This window comes from Heliconius melpomene, chromosome 21 (assembly GCF_056956725.1).
Source record: "Heliconius melpomene rosina isolate 202511_hmr_F chromosome 21, ASM5695672v1, whole genome shotgun sequence".
In the NCBI taxonomy this organism is placed as follows: Eukaryota; Metazoa; Arthropoda; class Insecta; order Lepidoptera; family Nymphalidae; genus Heliconius; species Heliconius melpomene.
Window position 1 is genome coordinate 4,034,015 of NC_140409.1, and position 22,520 is coordinate 4,056,534.

The following is a 22,520-nucleotide window of genomic DNA, read 5'->3' on the forward strand; positions in this document are numbered from 1 at the left end:
TTGTTATAAGGTATTTAGAACAAAACTTCTAAAATTGGAACAGAACCCTCGGTAGGCGTGTCCGACTCGCACTTGGCCGGATTATTTAAAAAAAATATTTACTTGATTACTTGTAAAAGTGGCAAGTATAAAAGCTACTTGTAAATATTGCCACCAAATTTATTATTCTTATTTTATGAAAATCTTTTAATATTGGTCCATGTTAGAAAAGAATAAATTGCTCTTAAAGCTTACTTCACAATCGTATCTCGACGTAATGATATCTTGGCATTTACCGACTCGAATAATTTTAATAATTTCAAATTCTGAATTTAATTACACCATTTAAACGTGAAAATGGCTTTAGAATAAGTACCGACAAATATTAATAATATTGAAAATATTATTGAACTAACCAATCATTTACTTACTAATTTGAACTGCTTTCGTGGTCTAATAAAATTAATATTTTAAAAACGATATCTATACCTACATTGAAAACTTAAATTTCAGCTGATTGTTATAATATTTGTTGTTTAGTAGCAGTCTTGATATAACTATTCTAGTCTTGATATAACTATTTTATATATGACCCCGCAGTTGTTCAGCGTCACGCTGTATCCCGCACACAGCAGGGTAGGCAGAGAAAACGTAGTGTTAAAACACTCCGTTCCCCACTTACCGCCGAATTCTGGAGACATTGGGTGTTGAATATTACATTGTTATATATTCATACAAACAACGATCGGTTATAATTTAATTAAATGTATAGAGTTAGCAAAATAACTTTGCCACTTTGCTTTTTAATTTTAAATAAGTAATTATAATTACGATATTTTCGTCGCTAGAAAATATTATTATAATTTTGTCCTTGAATTAGTGAGCCTGCGCTTTATTGTTTATGTAATTAGATTCCACAATTCTACACAATTGTAAAGGGACAGCCGACAATGAACGTATTATTTTGTGGCCAGGGCTTCGTTTTATATTGACTTTGAAAATGTGAGGATTTTTTAAATTTTAATTATTGATAATTCCCACTCGAGGAATTGAAATTGCTTTTATAAAAAATGGTAATTAGTCTTTAATAAAAAAATGAAATTAAAGTGCTAAAATGTGAAAACTCATATGATTCAACTTGTAAATCATTTTAGTTTAAAATGGAATAAAAAGGATTAGACATATTTAATATAATACGTAAATAAACTAAATGTAGCTCTTTTTTAAATGAAGCAGAAAGTAATTAAATTAAATTAAATAGAATATATATATATAAGAAGTACCATTTCATTGTAGCAAAAAATTAATTAAAATAGATTAAATATTTTTGTCAAATATTTTGTCATCCATCCATGGACATATTTTCGGTATTATAATATTTAGCCCTTAAACCCATCCACCTGACCCCGAGGGTAAATAAAACTAAAAGGTGTTGTTGTTTTCATAGCCCCAAAAGGGGTCGTGTAATATAAGGAATATTACTGCTCTTAATGAAAAATTCCACGAAAATCTACCTTATTCTAAATAAAATTATGACTTTTGGCCGTAAAATTAATAAAATTATAAAGGATAATTTACATAAATCTAAACAAATACAAAAAATGTATTTCAATTAAAAAGTATATAAAAATTTTAATTCCAATATTTTGTTGGTAATAAAAACGCCTGATGGCAATTTAATAGCAATTATACTGTATGGTCAAATGTTACTGACACCCATCGTATATATGTTTGATTTATTATATACTATATATGTTAACAAGGGTAAAAGAATGAAATAAAAATACTACTTCATCCATCTATCACTGTTTAATAATTTGATCGCTATGAAATTATGTAAGACATGAAATTAAAGGCATATTTTAATATCAATGCAATATGAGGCAGGCAACACGCGTTAGTCAGCACATTCTGACTTGAATGGCGAAACCCAAAGTCCCTTTACTGCCAGAGCGGGAAATATTTGTATTTGTAGAAGCTTGGAAACACCAAATTTAAATTTATATTTTCATTTCTTCCCTCTGGTGTCGACGCCAAGCGCGGCGTTAAGCTCCGCCACTCAACACGCACACTGCCACCAGAATTCAGTGTAAAATGGGAAACGAAATGTCTTAACACTAGGTTCCTATCATATCCTGCTGCTGGTTTTGAAAATATCAGCTGCATTAATTTAGTCACATTCAGGTAACCCATAGGCTTATTTGAACAAGCATTGTTTATATCTCCACTGCCGTGCTCAACAAACTGACCTCGAAAGCTTCACAGTTAGTGAACCAGAAAGCAATCAAGCAACCGCCAGTTCGCTGTGCACTTATTTCTGATACTTGCATTCACACTCGATTGGAGAAGAATGGAGAAAATGGGCGATTTTTTTGTTTTTACCTCTTCATAATATTGATGTTTTTCTGTAGCTTCACGCTGCATCCCGCACACAGCAAAGCTTCACGCTGCATCTCGCACACATTAGAGCAGGCAAAGGGGAGGGAGTAATCTATAACATTCTATTTCCCATTTAGTTAAGTAGCAGAACTCAACATTAACAGTTTAATTACAATAATACTTAATTCCAAGTTAAAAAAAGAACTTTCGATTTCATCCTGTTGAGTTTCCAAGTCACGATAGCCATCGATATTGCCGTCACGTACTGTTGCACGGCGCGCGCGTAAAAACGTTATTACATGAATTAGGTGAAAAGAAAGCAACGCCTGTGTAATGTCCTTTCGTGTCGATCTCATTGTCAGACAGAAACACTTACTTTGTTTATCGGCGTCGTTTTGTAAGTTTTGGAAGTTATCTACACGAATACGCGGTTTCGCGGCACGCACTGTGGTGTGTGACGTTAGTCTCGGTTCTATGTACCAAGCAGAGTAGGCAGAGGGAACCTAGTGTTTCTGTTTAGACACTCCGCCCTGTTAAGACCTGGCATATTGAGAGGCGGTTTTTTTTATATTAGTTAGTAATAATAATTTATTATAGAAAGGATTTAATTATTCGCAATATTATTTGCAAAGCTCCTTTATTTAAAATTTAGTATGTAAAATATTACTCAGCAAGTGAGTTAAAGACCAGTCGAGCCAACGCGACAGGTTGTAGGTTCGATTCCAGAATTAGGCGGAAAGTGGGGAACAAAAGTGTGTCAATGATAACGAAGTGGCTTAACACTAGGTTCCCAGGTTCCCTCTGCCTACCCTGCTACGTGGGTGATACAGCGTGACATTGAAAAAATATCAAAAATATTAAAGAATCATAGTCTATACTCTAACCATAAAAAATACAGCCATAAATAACATTTTCGCGCTAAATTATCAGTGTAAATAAACGTACCAGAGATAAATTCTGAAGCCCGGAATAAACATTACAAAATTTCAAAGTTAGCATGGTTCGGAATTGAATTTCTAGTTCTCACTGCCAGGAAATAGCTGCACCTAAATAAATTTGAAAGCTTTTGACTTAAAATGAAAAAGATCGTTCAACAAATAAACAAAAAAAATACCGCGTCTCTACCACCGACCGTGTCGCATTGAATCATTTCGATTTTGTTCATTCCACAAAGTATTTTTTTATGGAAAAGTAAAGTAAAGAAAAGTATAACACCAGAGGAGCTACAGATGTGTTACTTTTAAGGTACCCAGGTTATAACGACCTGGAAATACTGCCGCAGGTAGGCCATTACACTGTTGCCTGGCGCGTGGAAGGAAGTTCCTACGAAATCGCACAATAGTAAAGTGCCACGTATCCAGGCTTTTATAATAACAATATTTTATAATAAAAATGATGGCATGGTATTTGGTATCTGGATGAGCACGATTTTTATTGAAACAGTACTTAAGTACAGCAGTACAGTTGATATTTATATTTAAATGTCGGCAGTTCCTTAAAAAAACTAAATTAAGGATACATCAGGATGAAAATATATACCAGGATATTTCAGGAGGATTATATTCTATTATTCATTTTTATTTTAAGGGAATTGGTTTAATTACCAATAGACAAGTACGTTTACATTACATTACAATTATTTTTTTAAGAGTTATAAAGCTTTTATTACAAATTATAGAAGGCGTAAAAAAATACTGAGGAGGTGCTGTGAATTTTATTAAATAAATATCAATAATCAGTCTTTAGGTACTTGAGTGCTAAACAAAAGAGACCAGATCACAATTATCGCCATGTTTCTTTCTAATGACGAATCCGTATAGATATAATTTAAAAACCGGTTCTTAAGACCTTGACCCACAAATATATATATTTTTTATATTCACACTAAATTAAAAATACATAAGTTCAAGGTGACAGATTTTAATATTAATTAGTATGAATTAGCATAAATCATATATATATATATTTGAAAATTAAAAAAAAAACAATAGACAAAACTTATAATTTCTTCTGTACAATATAAATACGGAAAAAATATTTGAAATGAAATAGTTATATTATGAGGCCGTCGTAGCGTAGAGTCTCAGCGTCCGACTGTAAACATGATGGTTATCGATTCTATTCCGATGTGTGAGGACTGACTCGCTCTTGTAATAATAAGAGAGTGCAGCGTTAAATTCCGCGACTCAACACGCAATGTCTCGAAAATTTAACAAAAAACGAAGCACGAAGTGTCTTAACACTACCCTCTGCCTACCCTGCTATATACGGTGTGAAACAAAATAAAATATGGTTATTAGACAGGGTTAAAATTACGATATAATTTTACTGAAATTAGCTATTCTCATACAATTCATATTAAAAATAGCAGCACATTTCTGCAATTAAAAGAGAAATATTTATGTGCGACCGAACAAATGTCCATTTACTTATTGTTTAGAAGCGGAAAAATAATTATAAAATGCAAGCAATAACAGAGTGGTAATTATGGGAAAGTATAACTAGCTACGTCATAGTGATCTGTATAATATATTGTTTTTCTTTATTATTAATTATTATTGCTTTTCATTTTTATTTTGTTGGCTTTTAATAATAATTATAATTAATACAGAACTCTCTAATATCACGTTCTCGTCGATTCATTAAAGTTCTTATCCTGTAATCCTGTAGAGAAAAATCCTAGTCGATAAATCACTTCGTTCTCCATAATGTCTGTAAAAGAACAGTTTTTCATGTCTTATTTATATTTGAGGGAAACACCGCGCGTTGTATAGGGTGAGTGAAGAAACATTCTTTAATTAGGTATATGAATCTACAACCACCGCCTTTATTCTTATCGTTCATATCGAAACGACAAGTAGAAATGACAGGTTTACTTCTATATCACATTTTAGCAATTATGTATTTCGTAAGCAATAACTCTTTAATATTTACAGCAAAATCGACATTTAACGTCATTAAATATTGAGAAATTCAAGGTTAAATAACTATTTCAAAAATTATTACTTATATCATTAATTATTTCCGACAAATCATTGACCTATATAACATGTGATATGCAATTGCATTTATATGAAATTTCCGAGAAAACTTTCAAAAACAGCGGCCTTTAATTATAGTACTTACATTCAAATGTCCAAATACACTAATTAACCAACGCAACCCACTCAGTCGTCATTCACTATTATATCTATACAACTTCGAATATCATATAGAATGACACCAAGAGAACATATTTCTGGACTGTTCTTTAAAATAATTTTCTATCAATCCAGATGTCAGGGGAGAGGTCCAGAGGTCTGAATATTTTAGCAAATCACATACAAAATTATATTAGGCCAGTCATGGGCACAAACGTATGACTAAACGCGACAGACTATGGGCTCGATTCCCCGACTCGACTCGAGGAAATGAAATAATATATATTTTTATTTCTTCACTCTGGTGTCAAGGCAAATGCGGCGTTAAGTTCCTCCACTAAACACGCAATAACTTTAGAATTCGACGGAAAGTGGGCAGCGGAGTGTTTTAACACTAGGCTCCCTATGCTTACCCTACTACATGCGCGATACAACATGAAACTAAAAAAACATAGAGTCATAGAATCATAGAATTTACAAATAAGTTGAAGTTAAATTTACAAGATGATTTTATAGCATCATTGCAATCGTAAATTTTTTTATCATTCAGCTTTAAGTTGTGGTCAAAATAATCCGTTTTTGGATTTTAGTTGATATTTTTTTTCGATATTTTTTTTACTTTCACGCTATATCCCGTAGACACTAAGGTCAGTTCAATCGAGTGTTAAAATTCTTCGTTTCCTATATCCCTTATTTTTTTCGAGTATTGAATAGCAGAATCCAACGCCTCGTTTGTATTGTTACTAGAGCGCGGAAGTAAATGATGAAAAGTAATTTACATACTTACATCTTCATACGTTCCTAAAATATGAATGTTATATAAGCTAATAAAATTAAAATCAATAAAATAGATATTAATAATCAATTAGAATCATCAACATAACAAGGTCGATTTGTGAATGTACACTTTGCATAAATCGGATTATTATGATTTCTAAAAAAAAATACCAATTCAGTTTTATTATAATATTATGCAACGTATATAATTTTGTAAAATTTTATGCATTTAAGAGCCACACAGTGTAACTGTACTCCGTAACGCCACTCGTTCGAGAGGTGGCGGCAATAACGAGTTTATGTAATGCTACATTTTCAACTTTTATCAAAATTTTTATAAAATAAATATTTAACTAAAAGTAGAATTATGTTAACTTAGAAACAAGATTTTATATTTACGACAACATACGTTCTTACTGTTTTACATATTGTCACTAAAAGGAGAATTACTAAACACAAAAATTGCATCACATATTTTTATTATAAAAAAATAAAAAGCTATTTTATACATAAACATAACAGTCGCAGTAAATTATTAATAATATACGAACAACATTAACATTGTGCACTAATAACGAGTAACGGTGGTAGGGTACGATGAGATAGAAAAAAATGTTTAAAACTTCGTTGCTCAGCCAACGGATGAACTAAGGGGCGGTGACTATATACAGGGTGTTCAACCGAAGGCTTTGCCTTGTATGTCGGTACATTTTGAATGTCAAATCAAATTTTTCAAACTAGAATTTCGCTCAGCAATAAATATTTTAGTTGCATTGTATCCTACCACGTAGTTAAATGGTTGTCTTTAAATTTAATGAAGAGGTCCGGCAACGTGGCCGGGAGGACCGTACTGAGAGCTAGCAGCGCCGTGTCCAATTGAGGCACTTGCGTCACCAGCGCTTGCACCGAAGTCCGCAACGATCTCGGCTCCACCGTGGCTTCCTGCTCCGGCGTGAGCGGAACCCTCAAGTCCTGATCCACCGATACCACTGAGGTCTCCACCAACGATGGCTCCCTCACCATGAGCTCCACCGAGAGCACCACCGCCGAGAGCGCCACCGCCCAGAGAGCCACCGCCAATAGCACCGCCAATAGCACCGCCTCCGATACCACCAGATTCCTTCTGAGTTTGGTACTTAATGAAGTATACTTCGGGCTTGGCAGGCTGGGTGGGTGCGGGAGTGGGGATAACAATATCAGGCTGTTCTTCAGGCTTCTTAACCAACACGTATACGAGGGTCTTTTCTTCGTTTTGAGGTTGGACAGGGATGATAGGAGCAACTGGTGCGGGTGGAGTTGGGGCCTTGATGAAGATGATTTTGTAATGTTTCTGGGGAGCAGCAACAGGAGTGATGCGAGGGATTCTCTGTTCCTGGGGTTCTGGAGGAGGCACGTGGACGTAGATGTGTTTCTGTACAATGGGTGCGCCCGAGTAACCACCGGAGCCGAAACCAGCGTCTCCGCCGCCAAATCCTCCGCTAATTCCTCCGCCGAATCCACCACTGATACCACCACTACCAGAAGAGTGGCCGCCACTTAAAGATAATCCACCAGAAGAGTGTCCGCCAGAGATTCCACCCAAAGAAAGGCCGCTAGAATGACCACTACTGGAAGAGGATGAGTAACTTTCAGCAGGAATATATTTGTTAGAAGGAGCAGAGTAGCTGTATCCTACAGGAGGCTCAGGGCGGCCGTAGGCCAGGGCCACACAGGCGAGAACCTGGAACAAAAATGACATTTTAAGAATGATTTCTAATTAATTAAGAAAAGAAATAAAAAAAATTCAAATATGAAACATAAAACATTTGAAATATTATTTATAAAATTTTACTGTTTAATAAATAAGTTAAAAATATGTTAAAAATATTTTTTTTCTATTATATTAGTTATGTACGAGTATTTGTCATGTAAAATATGCATCACGAAATTAATTTAATGCGTTATATTTCTACGAAAAATCATTGTTGTTAAATATTTAAATCCTCGTTTGACACTACTCTAGTTGGCACAACACACACTATATGGCACTAAACAGTCCATTTTCCAATTTTCTAAACAATCACTGATCACTTCACTTGGAACTCACTTTGTATATAATGCATTCCTAAGGAATAGAAGCACTTAGTACCATTAATATAATTAAATAACAAATAATCGCATATGCAAAGTATTGTAAACAACATTTAAATATGAATAATAATAATAATTAAAAGAAAAAAAAATTAAAACACGCGAGCAAACTTACCACGAATGCGCGCATTTTACGTTTGGGCGTAACGTTTTTTGTCAAAAAGAACTGCTACTGCCGCACAATGTACACTGAAACAACCAACTCTTGGAGATGTTCCTTGGTGAGTGAGCGAGTGATAACTGATGACATTCACTCCACCAACCCGCGTTTAAATACCAAGATACTCATCTCGTCAAAACTCTCCATCCCTACAAGCATTTCACTTGGTGGCGCGCAACTATCGTCATTATTTAACAAGAATAAAGTCCTTTCTTTTCAACGAGGGCCGCGGGCTGCGCGGGCGCATTCGATACGCTGCCTTAGCGTACACCACTCGTTTATTATCGGTTGTAAGCGCGCACACCCATCTATACGGTTCACATTACTTTGCTACATTCACATGTTGAAATATCGATTTTTTTTATTATTAAAATGGTCTTCTTCAATAGTGGAGATTGTACGTCCTTTACCTTCTAAAATGATTAGCGGTAATAGATATGTAACCTCAGCAGTCGGATGCACTTGACATGTATCCTATTTTATCTCATTAGATTTTATAATTGGTATAAAAATTGTTTAATGTAACCGTAGATAGATTGCAAAATCGATCGTACGTAAGATTATTAATTAGTGCAGTAAAATATTTGTTAATTGATCACTATATAATAAATTGTTGTATTTTTTATCTGTATTACAATATTTTAATAATTAGTTTTCTTAATCGATTATTATCAGTACTTTAAATAGTAGGAAATGATAAAATTTACCAGATACGACTGATTCTTCTGTTGCAAAAAGAATATGGAAATAGCAATTTTTTTAAGTATCTGTGCGTGGTTGTAAAAAACTTATGTAATGTTCTAAGAGGTGATCGTGGAAAATTAATGTAGATTTAAGATTGGACTGCTTAATCTCATTCATATTTATAACAATAAAAAATCATAAATTAATTCTATATGTTATACGTATTATACGATTAATTTACAATTAATACATATATGCAATTTTGGCAAATCGATTATTTTTCGTAAATATTAAATATAAATTTAATAAATAAATAAATTATAAACTGGAAACATTCTCTCTTATCATTTGCATATTTATAACACAAGTAGACGATAGAGTCATTCAGTCGTCAAAAGCTTGCCATCACTAAATATTGAATAGAAACCCATAATTCACGTGGCTACGATTTTAACCTTGCAACTGCGTTTACCTGCACAGAAAAGTCGTACCTCTATTATGAAACTTAGAGTCCTAAACGCAACTATGTATATTATAAAATATTGGTAGCTTCGCCTCCATGGTCCAATAGAAATGTATAGTTTGCAAGGCATAAGCTCAGTTTTGTATTTGTGTGAGTAGAGCCAGAAAAAAATATTTAAAAAATATACATTATAAGTCATCAATAAAAACAATTTTTCACTTTTAATAAGTCTAACAATAAAATAAAGTATTAAATTGTAAACACATGACCAGTACAAGGGGTGTAGATACGTCAAATAAGGGATGCTCGAAATGCAAAGCTCAATTTACGGCCCACGGACCGTACTTCGCTAAAAGCTGTATTTGACATATGACATATTCGACATTATTAACTTAATATAACATAGCTTATAGCCTCGTCCAATTTGGACCAGTAGTAGTTCCAGTGGAGACCACGCCTCGGCAAGCGTAATGTAGGACGTCCTCCAGCTAGATGGGGTGACGATATTCGTAAAGTGGCGGGCAGCGGCTGGATGCGAAGAGCTGAAGATCGAGCTCAGTGGCGTGCTATTGGAGAGGCCTATGTCCAGCAGTGGACGAGGACAGGCTGATGATGATGATGATGATGATGATGAGTAGTTCCTGAGATAATATTTGTATAAAAATACAGTTAGATACATATAAATACATCCAATTAGTATGAAACATCAAACATTCTGAGTGACTTTTCTAAAAATCAATGTTTCCATTGCATAACATTCAAAGAACTTACGTATTTGGTTTACATTTGCAAACCTATTTTACGTAATGCCCATGTACGTATCAAGAATATTGAAGGTTCTATTCAGATACATAAAACTCAAATGGTTAATTTTATTGTCCGCTAAGTATGTACATACAATAGACGGTCGTAATCCTACTAATATTATAAATGTCAATGTTTGTGAGGATGGATGTTTTTTTACTTTACAGAAATATAGCCTATAAATCAGAAAAACATACACTTCACGCTATATTCAGCACATATCAGGGTAGGTAAAGTGAACGTAGTGTTAAAACACTCCGTTCCTCATATTCTGGAGGCAGTGTTGAGTGGCGGAACTCAACACACACACTCACACACTAGAGCGAAGAAATGAAAATATTTTTTTCATAAATATATCATTTCCTCGAATGGGGATCGAACCCAGAACCAATCGCGCTTACAGTCACACACTTGTGGCCTTGCGCCATGACTGGTTCGTAACATAGTAAGCTGTAAAACAGAATATATGTTTAATTTTTTGCGAATTATTTATTTCACACTTCCAAGTTTAGATAAAATATGAAAAATACTTATTATACCTGCATAGGTTGTTCTAGGAACATTAGTGCACGTCCTATAATAATTAAATTAGTTAGTAGAGTTTTTACAGTAAAAGCTGCTTTTAAATTTAGCTTTCTGCATATAGTGTTAGAGTCTCGCGGAACACTTCGTTAATGGAATAAAATATTATTATTTTTAAAAATATGCTAACTAAGCTAATGTATGTGAAGTGAGTGTTGTAATTTTTTTATTTCTTTTGTAAATTATAGTTTTATACGTAAAAAGCCTCTTAAGGGTTTTTACTTTAGCGTCAATTAATGATATTTTTAATCTATACCTACGTATAAATAAGATTTTTAAATAACTTTATTTATATTTATTACATATACAAGATAGGAAGACAAATACTATTAGAAAACAAACAAATGATTTTAAGTTTTTTTATCCGTCTGTCTCTGTTTATCCGGACTAAGCTCCGGAATAACTAAGCTAATTATAGGACTTTCACTGGAAAATAATCCTCCAGATAAACCAATAAGATTGGCTAATCTTAAAATTAAAATAAAATTAAATCGGCTTCACGCTGATTAACATAGTGTTAAGACACTCCGTTTCCTATTTCGAATTTCGCACTTTACCTCGACATCAGAGCGAAAAAAATGGAGATTAAATTTAAATAAATATTTAATTTCCTCAAGTGGAGATCGAACTATCAATCGGTCGCTTTTAAAGCCTTAATTTTATATTTCTAAAGTAAAATATAATAATTTATTACTTAATTATGAATTGTTTGTAAATATGTGCGAACTCGTACACTTTGTTTAGCCTACGTCAAAAGTAACGTCGCGTAGAATACTAAGCAAATGTGAGGTAAAATGCAACACGGAAATCCTTTTAAGCTTCAACTTTGCCGCGCGAAAATTTTCTGTATTATGATAAATAGATTTATTTTCGTAATGGAAACTCATTTTCTATTATGATTTACATTTTGCTATACCATTTTATATTTTAGTGTGGATTGCCTTCTTTAATGGAAACTGGACTTTTAGTCTACAGTGTGGGTTCAACCCCCACCCGGAGAAGACCTTATTTTCATTTACTCGTTCTCTGGTAGACTACGCGCGGCGTTGAGTTCCGCCACTCAATATGTAATGTCTCGAAAGTTAGATTGAATGATTTTTTTTTTCTATTTTACAAATCAAATGCTTATATTGTTTTATTTAAAAAAATATATTAAACTAAACATTACTTATAATTTACATTTCCATTGAATGGTAAAACTAATGTAGGGAGGGTGTCTCGTACGAGACTTACGTTTCAAATTCTATTGACGTATAAAATCCATCGTGCTTATTAAAATGTCTACATGTATACTACCGGTCACGAGGAGGAATAATACTTGAAAGAATCTAGAGTACTGCAATGCAGAATCGTTTACTTGTGTATAGAGAAAATATTTTTTTTCCTTACTTTTATACTTTATTTTGAACTAGCGACCCGTTCGACTCGCGGCTTCGCCTGCTTGTACCAACTGCATACATAAGTATTGATTTTCTCAGAATTACTTTCGTGATCTAATAATATTATCATTTTAAGAACAATAGCCATTAATGTACCTAACATTGAAAAGTAAAAGTTTCAGCTAATTTAGTAAAACATTTATTTAGTAGAAATTAAGGGAAATTTGTAAAAATACAATAGTGAAAACTGAATTGATACGCACAGACAAACAGTCAAATCCAGAAACCTACGAAAAATACAATAGATTTTATGATAAATTTTCCATGAACAGACGGCGATAAGTTACAGTTTTATTATACGTATAGATAAATATTGATAAGTCAAAAAATTATATACTTTTTTTATATGAAATTAAAACCTTAACATTGTTTCCATGTATCAAAACAAAGCCTTTTTTAAATAGTATGTGGTAATATGTAACATCTTAGTTTTTAATTTTGATATACTTTTTTTAGCTTTATCTGTATCCCACATTATAGAGGAAGCAGAGGGAAGTTAAAAAAAACCAAATAAATCAGCTTCACGCTGCATCCCGCACACAGCAGGTTAGGCAGAGGGAACCTAGTGTTAACACACTCCGTTCCCCACATTCTGCCGAATTTCGGAGACATTGCGGGTTGAATTACGGAACTCAACGCTGCGTCCCACTTACCAGAGCGAGTAAATAAAAACAATTAATTCCCTCGAGTGAGCTTCGAACACACAGCTTCGTTTACAGCTAATCCACTGCCTTTAATGTTAATTGCTGTAACACATTATAATTAATTAAAATAAATTCTTTACTTGACCTAATGCCGTAGTCAAGAGAAAAAAACCTCTGTAAACTTAATGACATTCATCAATAATAAGGCACAATCAACATAGAAGAGAAGATGGCGTATAAAAAATATATGGATGGAGAATAAATCAATAACACCTAGAAGGTCAATATTACGTTATAATAACAGATGAGTGGTTATTATAGAGTGAATTAAATATTTTAACGAACGATAATATTTTGCCCGTGGCAAGTGGCAAGGTCAAATGTTACATTTATGTCATATGCATATGTTTAGATACATTATAAAATATAAATTACGTGGCCTAGCCTTTATAATGTTGATTGTTCGTTATTAATAGAAGAGTTTTGGTTTTTTTTTCAAGCTTTATCCTTTTGTATGAAGGAAACTTTGAGACATTCCTTGTTTTTGACATTACTGTAGATGGGAATCTAATCCATACCCCCGGTCCCCCAGTGGCCCCTTAGTTATAAAAGCTTAACTCATTGTTTCAAGCCAGTCGTGGCGCAGGGCCACAGGGGTGTGACTGTAAACGCGACAGTTTGTGGGTTCAATTTACACTTGAGGAAATTAAATAATTATTTAAATGTATATTTTCATGTCTTCGCCCTGGCATCGAGGCAAAGCGCAGTGTTGAGTTACGCCACTCAACACGCAATGCCTCCAGTTTGGCCTGGAGTGTCTTAACACTAGTCTCCCTTTACCTACCCTGGTGCATGAATGAATTAACTTATTATTTAAGCTTTAAAAGAGCTACAAAAGAAAATGAAATTATTAATATTAAAATATTTATATTAAAAATACTGGCCACGACGAAGTATACACAAATGACTAATTGTAAAGTTCGCTAGCGCGTAACTGCTCTCATGCTCTCAAAACTACTCGTACATCATAATATGCCGTATAATAAAATGCAGTATTTATGCCATGAAGTCAACTATAATATATGTCTCTATTGTGTCATGGAAATGTATAAAAATTACATAATATTAACTTACATGAAGAATATTTTAAAATTTATATGAGCTACCGTATTATGTGAATTTAGAAACGTGATTTGGTTCTTGAATGTGTAACCACTGCGCGGAATGCTGCATGTTTGTGGGTTCAATCCCTACATGGAAATATGATTATATTTCAATTATTATCATTTTCCCATTATATTAGTAGCTTCGTTTTGGAATTCATTATTATTACGTTAAAACTCATAAAGACACGTTAAAAAGCTGGAATCTCCTACTATAACTATTTTATGCTGTTTTTGAGCCCTCCAGCCTCGTAAGCCAATTAGTCTAGAGCTTGAATTTTATCCTGAACTCCCTCCCCACTCTTTGGTCTCCCATTCTTTGGTCGATGAAGTCGAGAGTGACGCATTACTTTTATCTTGGCTCCCAATTCACATTTATGTTTTTGATGGGATTGTATCTACTTCATATTCCATCTAGGCAATGATGTTTTCTCATACAATTTGAAATATTTCGATGACGACTTTGACAGTTAAATATTGAATTATCAAAAATCATTTCTTAACAAGCACTTAATATTCCAGAGATATTCATGTTTCAAACAAACTTATATTCCCCGTGGCGTCGGAGATTTCGTGTTTGGAATTTTTTTATGAATGTTAATTTACTTCTTTTAGTAATACGTTTATTTCACAATAAGTCTACTAATGGTGTCCTTCGCCTGGGACCTATCTCTCTAATTGGTTTGGGTAAATTTAATTATTTGTTATTATGGCACGACTACGTAAACGTTTCTCGAGTACATTAGATAGGGTTTATAGACACCATTAAAATTTTCAACTTAGCCTATCAACTTAATTCAATTTGGCTGTCCCTTTTAAATAAGGGTAGTTTTTTCAAGATTTTACCTGGATCTCAACTAAAAAAAATACCTCGGTATTTATCATTATTTTAGAACAGCTAACAGAAGGAGATTTCTCATATATTTAAAGAAAATCTCACATGACAACATTTAGCTAATAAAATCCTCTAGCAATTAGAAAATAATCCTTTGATATTTAAAACCGCACCTCTAGAGAAACTACTATAGAACATTACCTCAAAACTATGTTCGTACATTTCTAAATAATAGATATTTATTAAAACCAGTTTATATGTTAGTGAACGTAAGAACTTTGAAAGTAAAAGTTTAATACATCAATATCTACTTTTAGGTAACAAAGTCGATTTTGTTAGAGAATAATTTTTTTTTGGGTCATGTATTTCGTGGAAAATGACTAAATTCATTGAAATAGCGTAATTTTATATGTAGTTTCAATAAATTTATAAACTAAAGTGTTAGATTAACAACTTTTAATATTATAATAATTACATATATCATTATATTGCATATTTTATATCAATGCTTAAAAGGAATCAAACGCCTATAACATCAACCTTAATGAAATAAAATCTTCACAGTAACATTTAAACCAGATAAATTTATAAAGAATACATAAGATAAATCTTGTAGAATATATACTCTTTATAAAAATAATAATATATGCTTCCCCTATAAAATTTAAAAAAAAATAAGCTTTTAGTTGCAAAGAGATGTCTCCAAAAAAAAATTTACTTTAAGACAAAGGGCAACGGATCCAAATTTTGTCATGGGATGTCGATCGATTAAAATTTCGTCCAGATATCAAATTTATACAACAGTTTAATAATTCTTACATTTCTATATTAAAATTTCATACAATAAAATATACTTTAGATATTATATATTGAAAGAAAAATTCGAAAATCGAGCATATAATTTATTTATTTCACGCTTACTGAACATTATCAGGATTTAGGGGTAATAATATATTTTTTATAACTTACTTTGGTTCCCACAAGAAAATATGGAATTTAAATCTATCGGTAGCGTATCGTTACGGTTGCTTACAACTTATCTTTGTATTGAAAGCTATGATTACAATATTATGACACAGGATGTATCGGTGTGTATGAAATTGATAGTATTTCTTTATTTATGTTTCATTTTAATAGTGAGAAGGGTATGACTGTAACTTGACTATTGTGGATTCGATCCCGAATCGAGGGAATTAATTGTTATTTAATAATGTTTTCATTTCTTCGCTCTGGCACCTAGGGAAGAGCCACGAAAAATCCGGCGGAAATTGAGGATGGGGGTGTCTTAACACAAGGTTCCCTCTGCAGCAGCAGGGTAGCCTACTGCTTGCGAGATACAGCGTAAACGGACGATTATTTTGTTTGCTCATTCATTCATTTATGTTTTTTTTCTGTAATAAGCAACAGATAAGTCTACATAAATCCATACGGTCCGCGTAGCTCTTTGGTCACAGTAAAGTTCTGTTCGACATTATAAATTTTAATATCATATTTATTAATACACAAATACTACATAACAATAATAAGTTCAAAATAACAATAAAATAACATAAGAACCTTAATAGTAAATAAGCTAATAAAAATATTTAAAGAACGGATGCAACGAATAAAATTTTTATAACACATTTAAGTATTATAAAAAAATAACTAAACAATATAAAATAAAACAACCTCTTTCACTTTATTATTGAACAAAAAAATGTGATAAGTACCCATACAAATGTAACATATATTTGAAAAAGAAAATACTTTAGATATTCTTATACAAATAAGTTTATCTATTTGATGCATAACTTATATTGGCATATGCTTATACAGGGTGTCCCAGGAGTCAACGATAAAACGAAAACAGGTGATAGACCAAGTCGTGGCAGTTATGAGAAAAATATAAAAAAAAAATCTGTGTCATGTATTTTTCATATTATATTGATTTAAAAAAATATCGGAAAAATCGACACCCTGTGATGATTTTTCAAGTCTTAAGACTACAAATATTATTCTTTTTTCATTTTTTTTCTGTAATGTAATCATGAGTAACCCTTCTGTGAATTACAGTTTCAGATTGAAACATACCTGCATCGGTTTTCAATAAAATGCCGTGTTTTTGCCAAACATTCAATTCAAAATATTTAGTACACCCAACTTTAACCGACTGTACTATAAAAAAAATGTACTACACTTTTTTGCAAGTAACTTTAAAAGTTGGCGCATTTAATCTGGATTCCAAAATGGTACGATACTTGCTGGATTATTTCTTTGTTGAAGAGAGAAAAATCTAAATACACGATGATCGGGATGACGTTCAACGTTTTGGTATCCTTTCCGATAAATTCTAGCTGTAGCATTAGCATTACTAAAACCATTCTCCATGAATGAAATGCATATTGGCAATGTATCAAAGACCGAGTATATGGCCTCCGAGAGCCCGGACTCGAGCACTATCCTTATAAGTCCTGGACCAGCCCCTAAGTCGCAAAAGGTTTGGACGGTATATATGTGTGTGTGTGTGTGTGTATGTTAAGCTTTTTGGCAGCGTTGATTTTAACAATCTACTGCGAAAAGTGGAAAATTTCAAGGAAGTCATGTCGTAGGGGCACAAGAGTGCTACTATATACGTGAAAGTTTGTAGGCTCGGTTCGAGAAACTGAAATATCTAATATTTTCATTTCTTCGCTATGGTAACGAGGCAAGTCAGATTTAGAACTTGAATTTTTTGTCGAGTGATATGCACAGAACTCGGCACCCGTATAGATCTCTCATTCTTCCGTCGATGAAGTAGAGAACTACGCATTACTTACCATTTAACTTGGCTCTCAGTTCACCTACCTATATATTTTTGATTGTATTTACATGTAACTAGTTAAATATTTTATACATATGTATATAGTATATATCTTCATGAGTATACATAACATTATATGAAGTTCCGAAGATAACTGGAATGAAATTAGTTTTAGCTTCCGAGGCTCACCGCATAATCTGCTCCCACTCCTAACACCTGCCTGGGGCCATAAATCTAAATATGTTAATAATTTCGAGACCTAAAATCATATTAAATTAAATTTGTTCTGCAAACAATACATTATGGTATATTCTTTTATTTAATTTTAAGCGATAATATTTAGAAATAACCTTTTAAAATTACGTGTAAAATTACACAGAAACATTTCTATACGAAATTCATGTTGAAATTTTAAAAATTTAAAAAGTAATAATATAAAGGGTAAAATCTGGAGTAAGGTCAGTTTATTTCACACGTTCTCAGAACCGGTATATTGAACGAGTTTTATTTTTAAGTGGAAGTTACTATGCATATATATATTCAAAATGTCTAGATTTTTTTAATTATACAAAGATATGAAAAAATATTCGCTATAAAAAATGTACTAGTCGGACATTCCAATATGAATACTTCTCTATACTACTACTAACTTTATTCGTTAAATTAAAGCGAATTACAATTTTACGATCTCATATTACACCTTAAAATATTCGTATATAAATTTTAAACACTAGAAGGTCAAATAAAATTTTTATATTGTTATTTAAACATCATTACATAAAAAACAAACCACACAGATAAAAAATGTAATGTTTTTTAAAATATTATTTTAATTTTTAATAAAATATCTTTACCTAAAATATAATAGTTTTATCTTTCAGCACTAGGCGATAGTGATAAATTGATTTTAAAATACCGTAACAACATTACCATAGCGTTAAGCTAGAGACACTTTAAATTATATTTCTTGCAACTTCGAGGTTTTCATAGTTTTATTAGTTATTAAGCGGTTAATATCGAATTAGAAAAATATTAAATATTTTACCTTTTATTTTTTATCTACAATTTTGACAATTTCTTAAATCAGTTCTTTAATTTTGGCGCTTTGTCCGTGTCAGTGAGACAAATAAGAGAATAAATGCAAGAGTGCAGAAAGAATCTAGTGTGAACGTACTCTGCCCTCCACGTCCTTCGCGTATTCGTGACACTACATATTTATGGAGGAATTCAACGCCGCACTCTTGCTATGGCGAACCCTGGCCCTAGTGGATTTGGAACTGTCAAAGACATACTAACTACGCCACGATATCTGTCCTAGTTAACTGATTACGAGCACCTAATGCTTAGTATTTTTTTATGTATCCCGAGCAGAGCAGAATAGGCAGAGAAACGAAGTGTGAAGGCACTCCGTTCCCCACTTTTTAATTTTTCTGTGCCAGAAGAAAAGAAAATATCAAAACAAAAAATTATTTCATCTACTATCAAATGTATTAAGAAAATTCAAAATACACTCATATCTTACACAATACTAAGTAAGCGTAATTAAACACTGTAACTAATATACGTGCACTGTCCTAAAAAACATTACAAAATTTTTAAGACTGAAGTAAATCATTACTTTTGTAACTTAATTACCTCTTTGAGATAACGTTTTTATGAGACCTTGGCGCAACCTTTCTAAGACATTCACTTATTACTTGCTGTGGAGATGCACTAATTGCAATTTGAATCTACTTATCGCATTCTCTCACTTTTACGTCACTATCGTAGCTACTTATTCAATAAAATAACTGCTATATCCGGTTATTTATCGATTTTTTTTTATAATAATGGATGTACATCCGTCTCGGTTACTATTAATTTAAGAAATGCTTTTAGCTTAATTTTAACAACCCATACTCGTTATAACCGGTACAAAACAAAATATGAAATGTCATCATACCTAAAATAAACCTGGTGTCCCCATTTAGGTGTGACACCAAAATCCATAAACTAAAAGAATGGTACCTCGAACAAATGTCAAATCTATATTCCAAAGTAAAAAAATTCAACTAAATTAACGCCTTTTGCGTTAAGCTGGACGTCCTGATAGTGTCATCCTTTTTATTAATTAACTAGAGACTCACACGCGGCTTCGCTCGCTTAAATTTATTGTTAAGTTTCGCTACTCAATCACGTAATACCATCAGAATCCGGCGGAAATTGGGGAACGAAAATATTTTAAGGGTAATGATTCCCTTTACCTACCCTGCTATGTGGATACAAATTGAAGTTAGGACGTACGTAAAAAATTGGCATAATGAACAGGTGGTTTCAGGATCTGGAACGTTTTGTCGTGATTTATTATAGCACATTTATATCCGACCAGATACGCCTGAGCTACCTACCTGAACAACCTCATGTTTTGCTGTAATTAATCGTGGACAAGTCTAAATAGTTTCCTTTACGACAAAATTGGTGCTTTGTCGGCGAAATAGGAGTGATTTATGTTTTTTTTTCATTTTATATCTTGAATGCCGACATACTTATCCTTAAAAATTATATTTAAACAACCTTTGAAAGTTATATTATATGGGATTTGGGAAAAAAATATATTAAAAAAACAAAAAAATGAACAAGAGATTGCATACAACTAAGGGGTAGAAAAAACAAGCCCAGTAGGTCAGATTTACAAAAACACACACAAATTCAAATTTTCTTTACAAAATAGAAAAATTACCAGCTATTATTTAAAATTTTTTGAAGAATATATCCCGGTTGTTGATCGAGTCAATTATGTATATTTTCCTACTATACTCTCTCCCTATAAATTCTCATAATACATGAAAATTCTCTAATTTTCCATTTAAACAATGTAATTTTATATGGAAATATTAAGTGAGTAAAACTGCTAAAAGCTCATTTTATTGACATTCATATCGCAAATTTGCACGCCTGTCATCCGACCGCCGCCGTCGCTTGCAATTTACTAAAAATATGCAAATTAATTTTTGCTTCTTATTTCATTTTTCCACTGGACAAGAAGTAGTCACTTATTTACATTAATTATTTCCAACATAAGTTTAATATGTTGGAATCGTCATACGTTTTTATAGTAATCTGAAGAGAAACTAAATTAGGAAGTAAAATAAGACGATATATAACTTTATATCTTAACTACGAGTATATATGTCTGTAAAAGATAACAAAAATTTAATAATTTTATTGGTAGTAAATTATGTAACGTCAAAATATTTGTATGTAACTTTTTATTGTGAACATAATTATTTTAGGCCGTCGTGACGAAGTGGCACAAGCATGTGAATGTGAAAACGCCAGTTGTGGGTTCGATTCCCACTTGAAGAAATGAATGATTATTTATTAATATTTTCATTTTTTGGCTCTGGTAACAAGCACGAACGCTGAACGGAGTGTCTTACCACTAGTTCTCTCTTCCTACCCTGCTATAGGCGGGATACAGCGTGAAGCTGAAAAAGAAAAGAAAGAAAAATTATATATTACTTTGATTTCAACAATTTGTCTAAAATAATAGAAGAAACTACTTAGCATTCCGTGGATTCACCACGCTAGTGCCGAACTCATCGCATTGCATAAAATAATATCCGTCTTTAAATTAGAAAACATTTTATTATCTAGATAAGATATCTTAGCACTACCTCTTAATATTTCTGGCTGTCTGCATTAATAATTTGCTTTCCAAACACGGTAAATCTACTGGAAAACGTGATTAAATTTTGTGAAATGATAGTCTAAAATATCTAAGCTGTAAATATTCAAGGATCCACTTAGAATTCTATAGTAATATTTATATTTGTTATATGGATTGTGTTTGATATAGTATAGTAAATCACAAAAAAGTATGTTCTAAAATTAAATGTGATCATTGTTTTTTTTAGCGTCACGCTGTATCCCGCTTACAGAGGGAACCTAAGGCTAAGGCCTAACACTCTGTTCCTCATTTTCTGGCAAATTCTCTCTTCTTTCAACGTCGGAGCGAAGAAATGAAAATATTACATATTTCATTTCCATGCTTCGCCCACAACCTGTCGACTCCTCAATTCACAATTTGCCACCTGCCCTGCGCCACCAATAGCCTTATCTATAACCATTATATATTTATAATATAAAATTGTTAACACTGTTTGAATCTTTGAATTTGTATAAAATCACTTTTATCACAATTACTTCAAACTAATTTACTAAACGTTTACAAAACTCGCACGTCAACCATCTTTGTTGACGCCGCGAGTCGCATCGTAATCATATTATTACAAGATTAGGTGAATTTCGAAATCACTTGGTAAAGGCAGAGAGATATTGGTGTTGAAATATTCCGTTCTCCATTTTTCGCACAATCCTTAAACATTGCTTTGTTTTACCATAAAAGAAATGAGTTAAATATAATCATTATTATAGAACAGATTGAACCACGTACACGTCAAGATCCACCAGCCACTGAACTACGACGGTCTATAATATAACTATCTATAATTTAATACATAATTTTAGTTAGCAGCCGATATTTATCTTGTTAGTTTATTTGCAAAATGAAAAACAAT

General features: G+C 32.5%; 2 protein-coding genes across 5 annotated transcripts in view; one reads left to right on the forward strand and one right to left on the reverse strand.

Moving 5' to 3' along the window:
• LOC146526897 (frequenin-2) overlaps positions 1-22,520 on the forward strand; it is a 147,745-nt gene that overhangs the window by 81,630 nt on the left and 43,595 nt on the right. The gene's annotated exons all lie outside the window — the stretch shown is intronic.
• LOC146526900 (uncharacterized) lies at positions 6,738-8,660 on the reverse strand. Its single transcript, XM_085206469.1, has 2 exons — positions 8,521-8,660; positions 6,738-7,995 (listed from the first exon to the last, which is right to left on the reverse strand). The coding sequence occupies exons 1-2, from the start codon at positions 8,533-8,535 to the stop codon at positions 7,087-7,089; spliced, it is 924 nt and encodes a 307-aa protein (XP_085062595.1). The 5' UTR covers positions 8,536-8,660; the 3' UTR covers positions 6,738-7,086.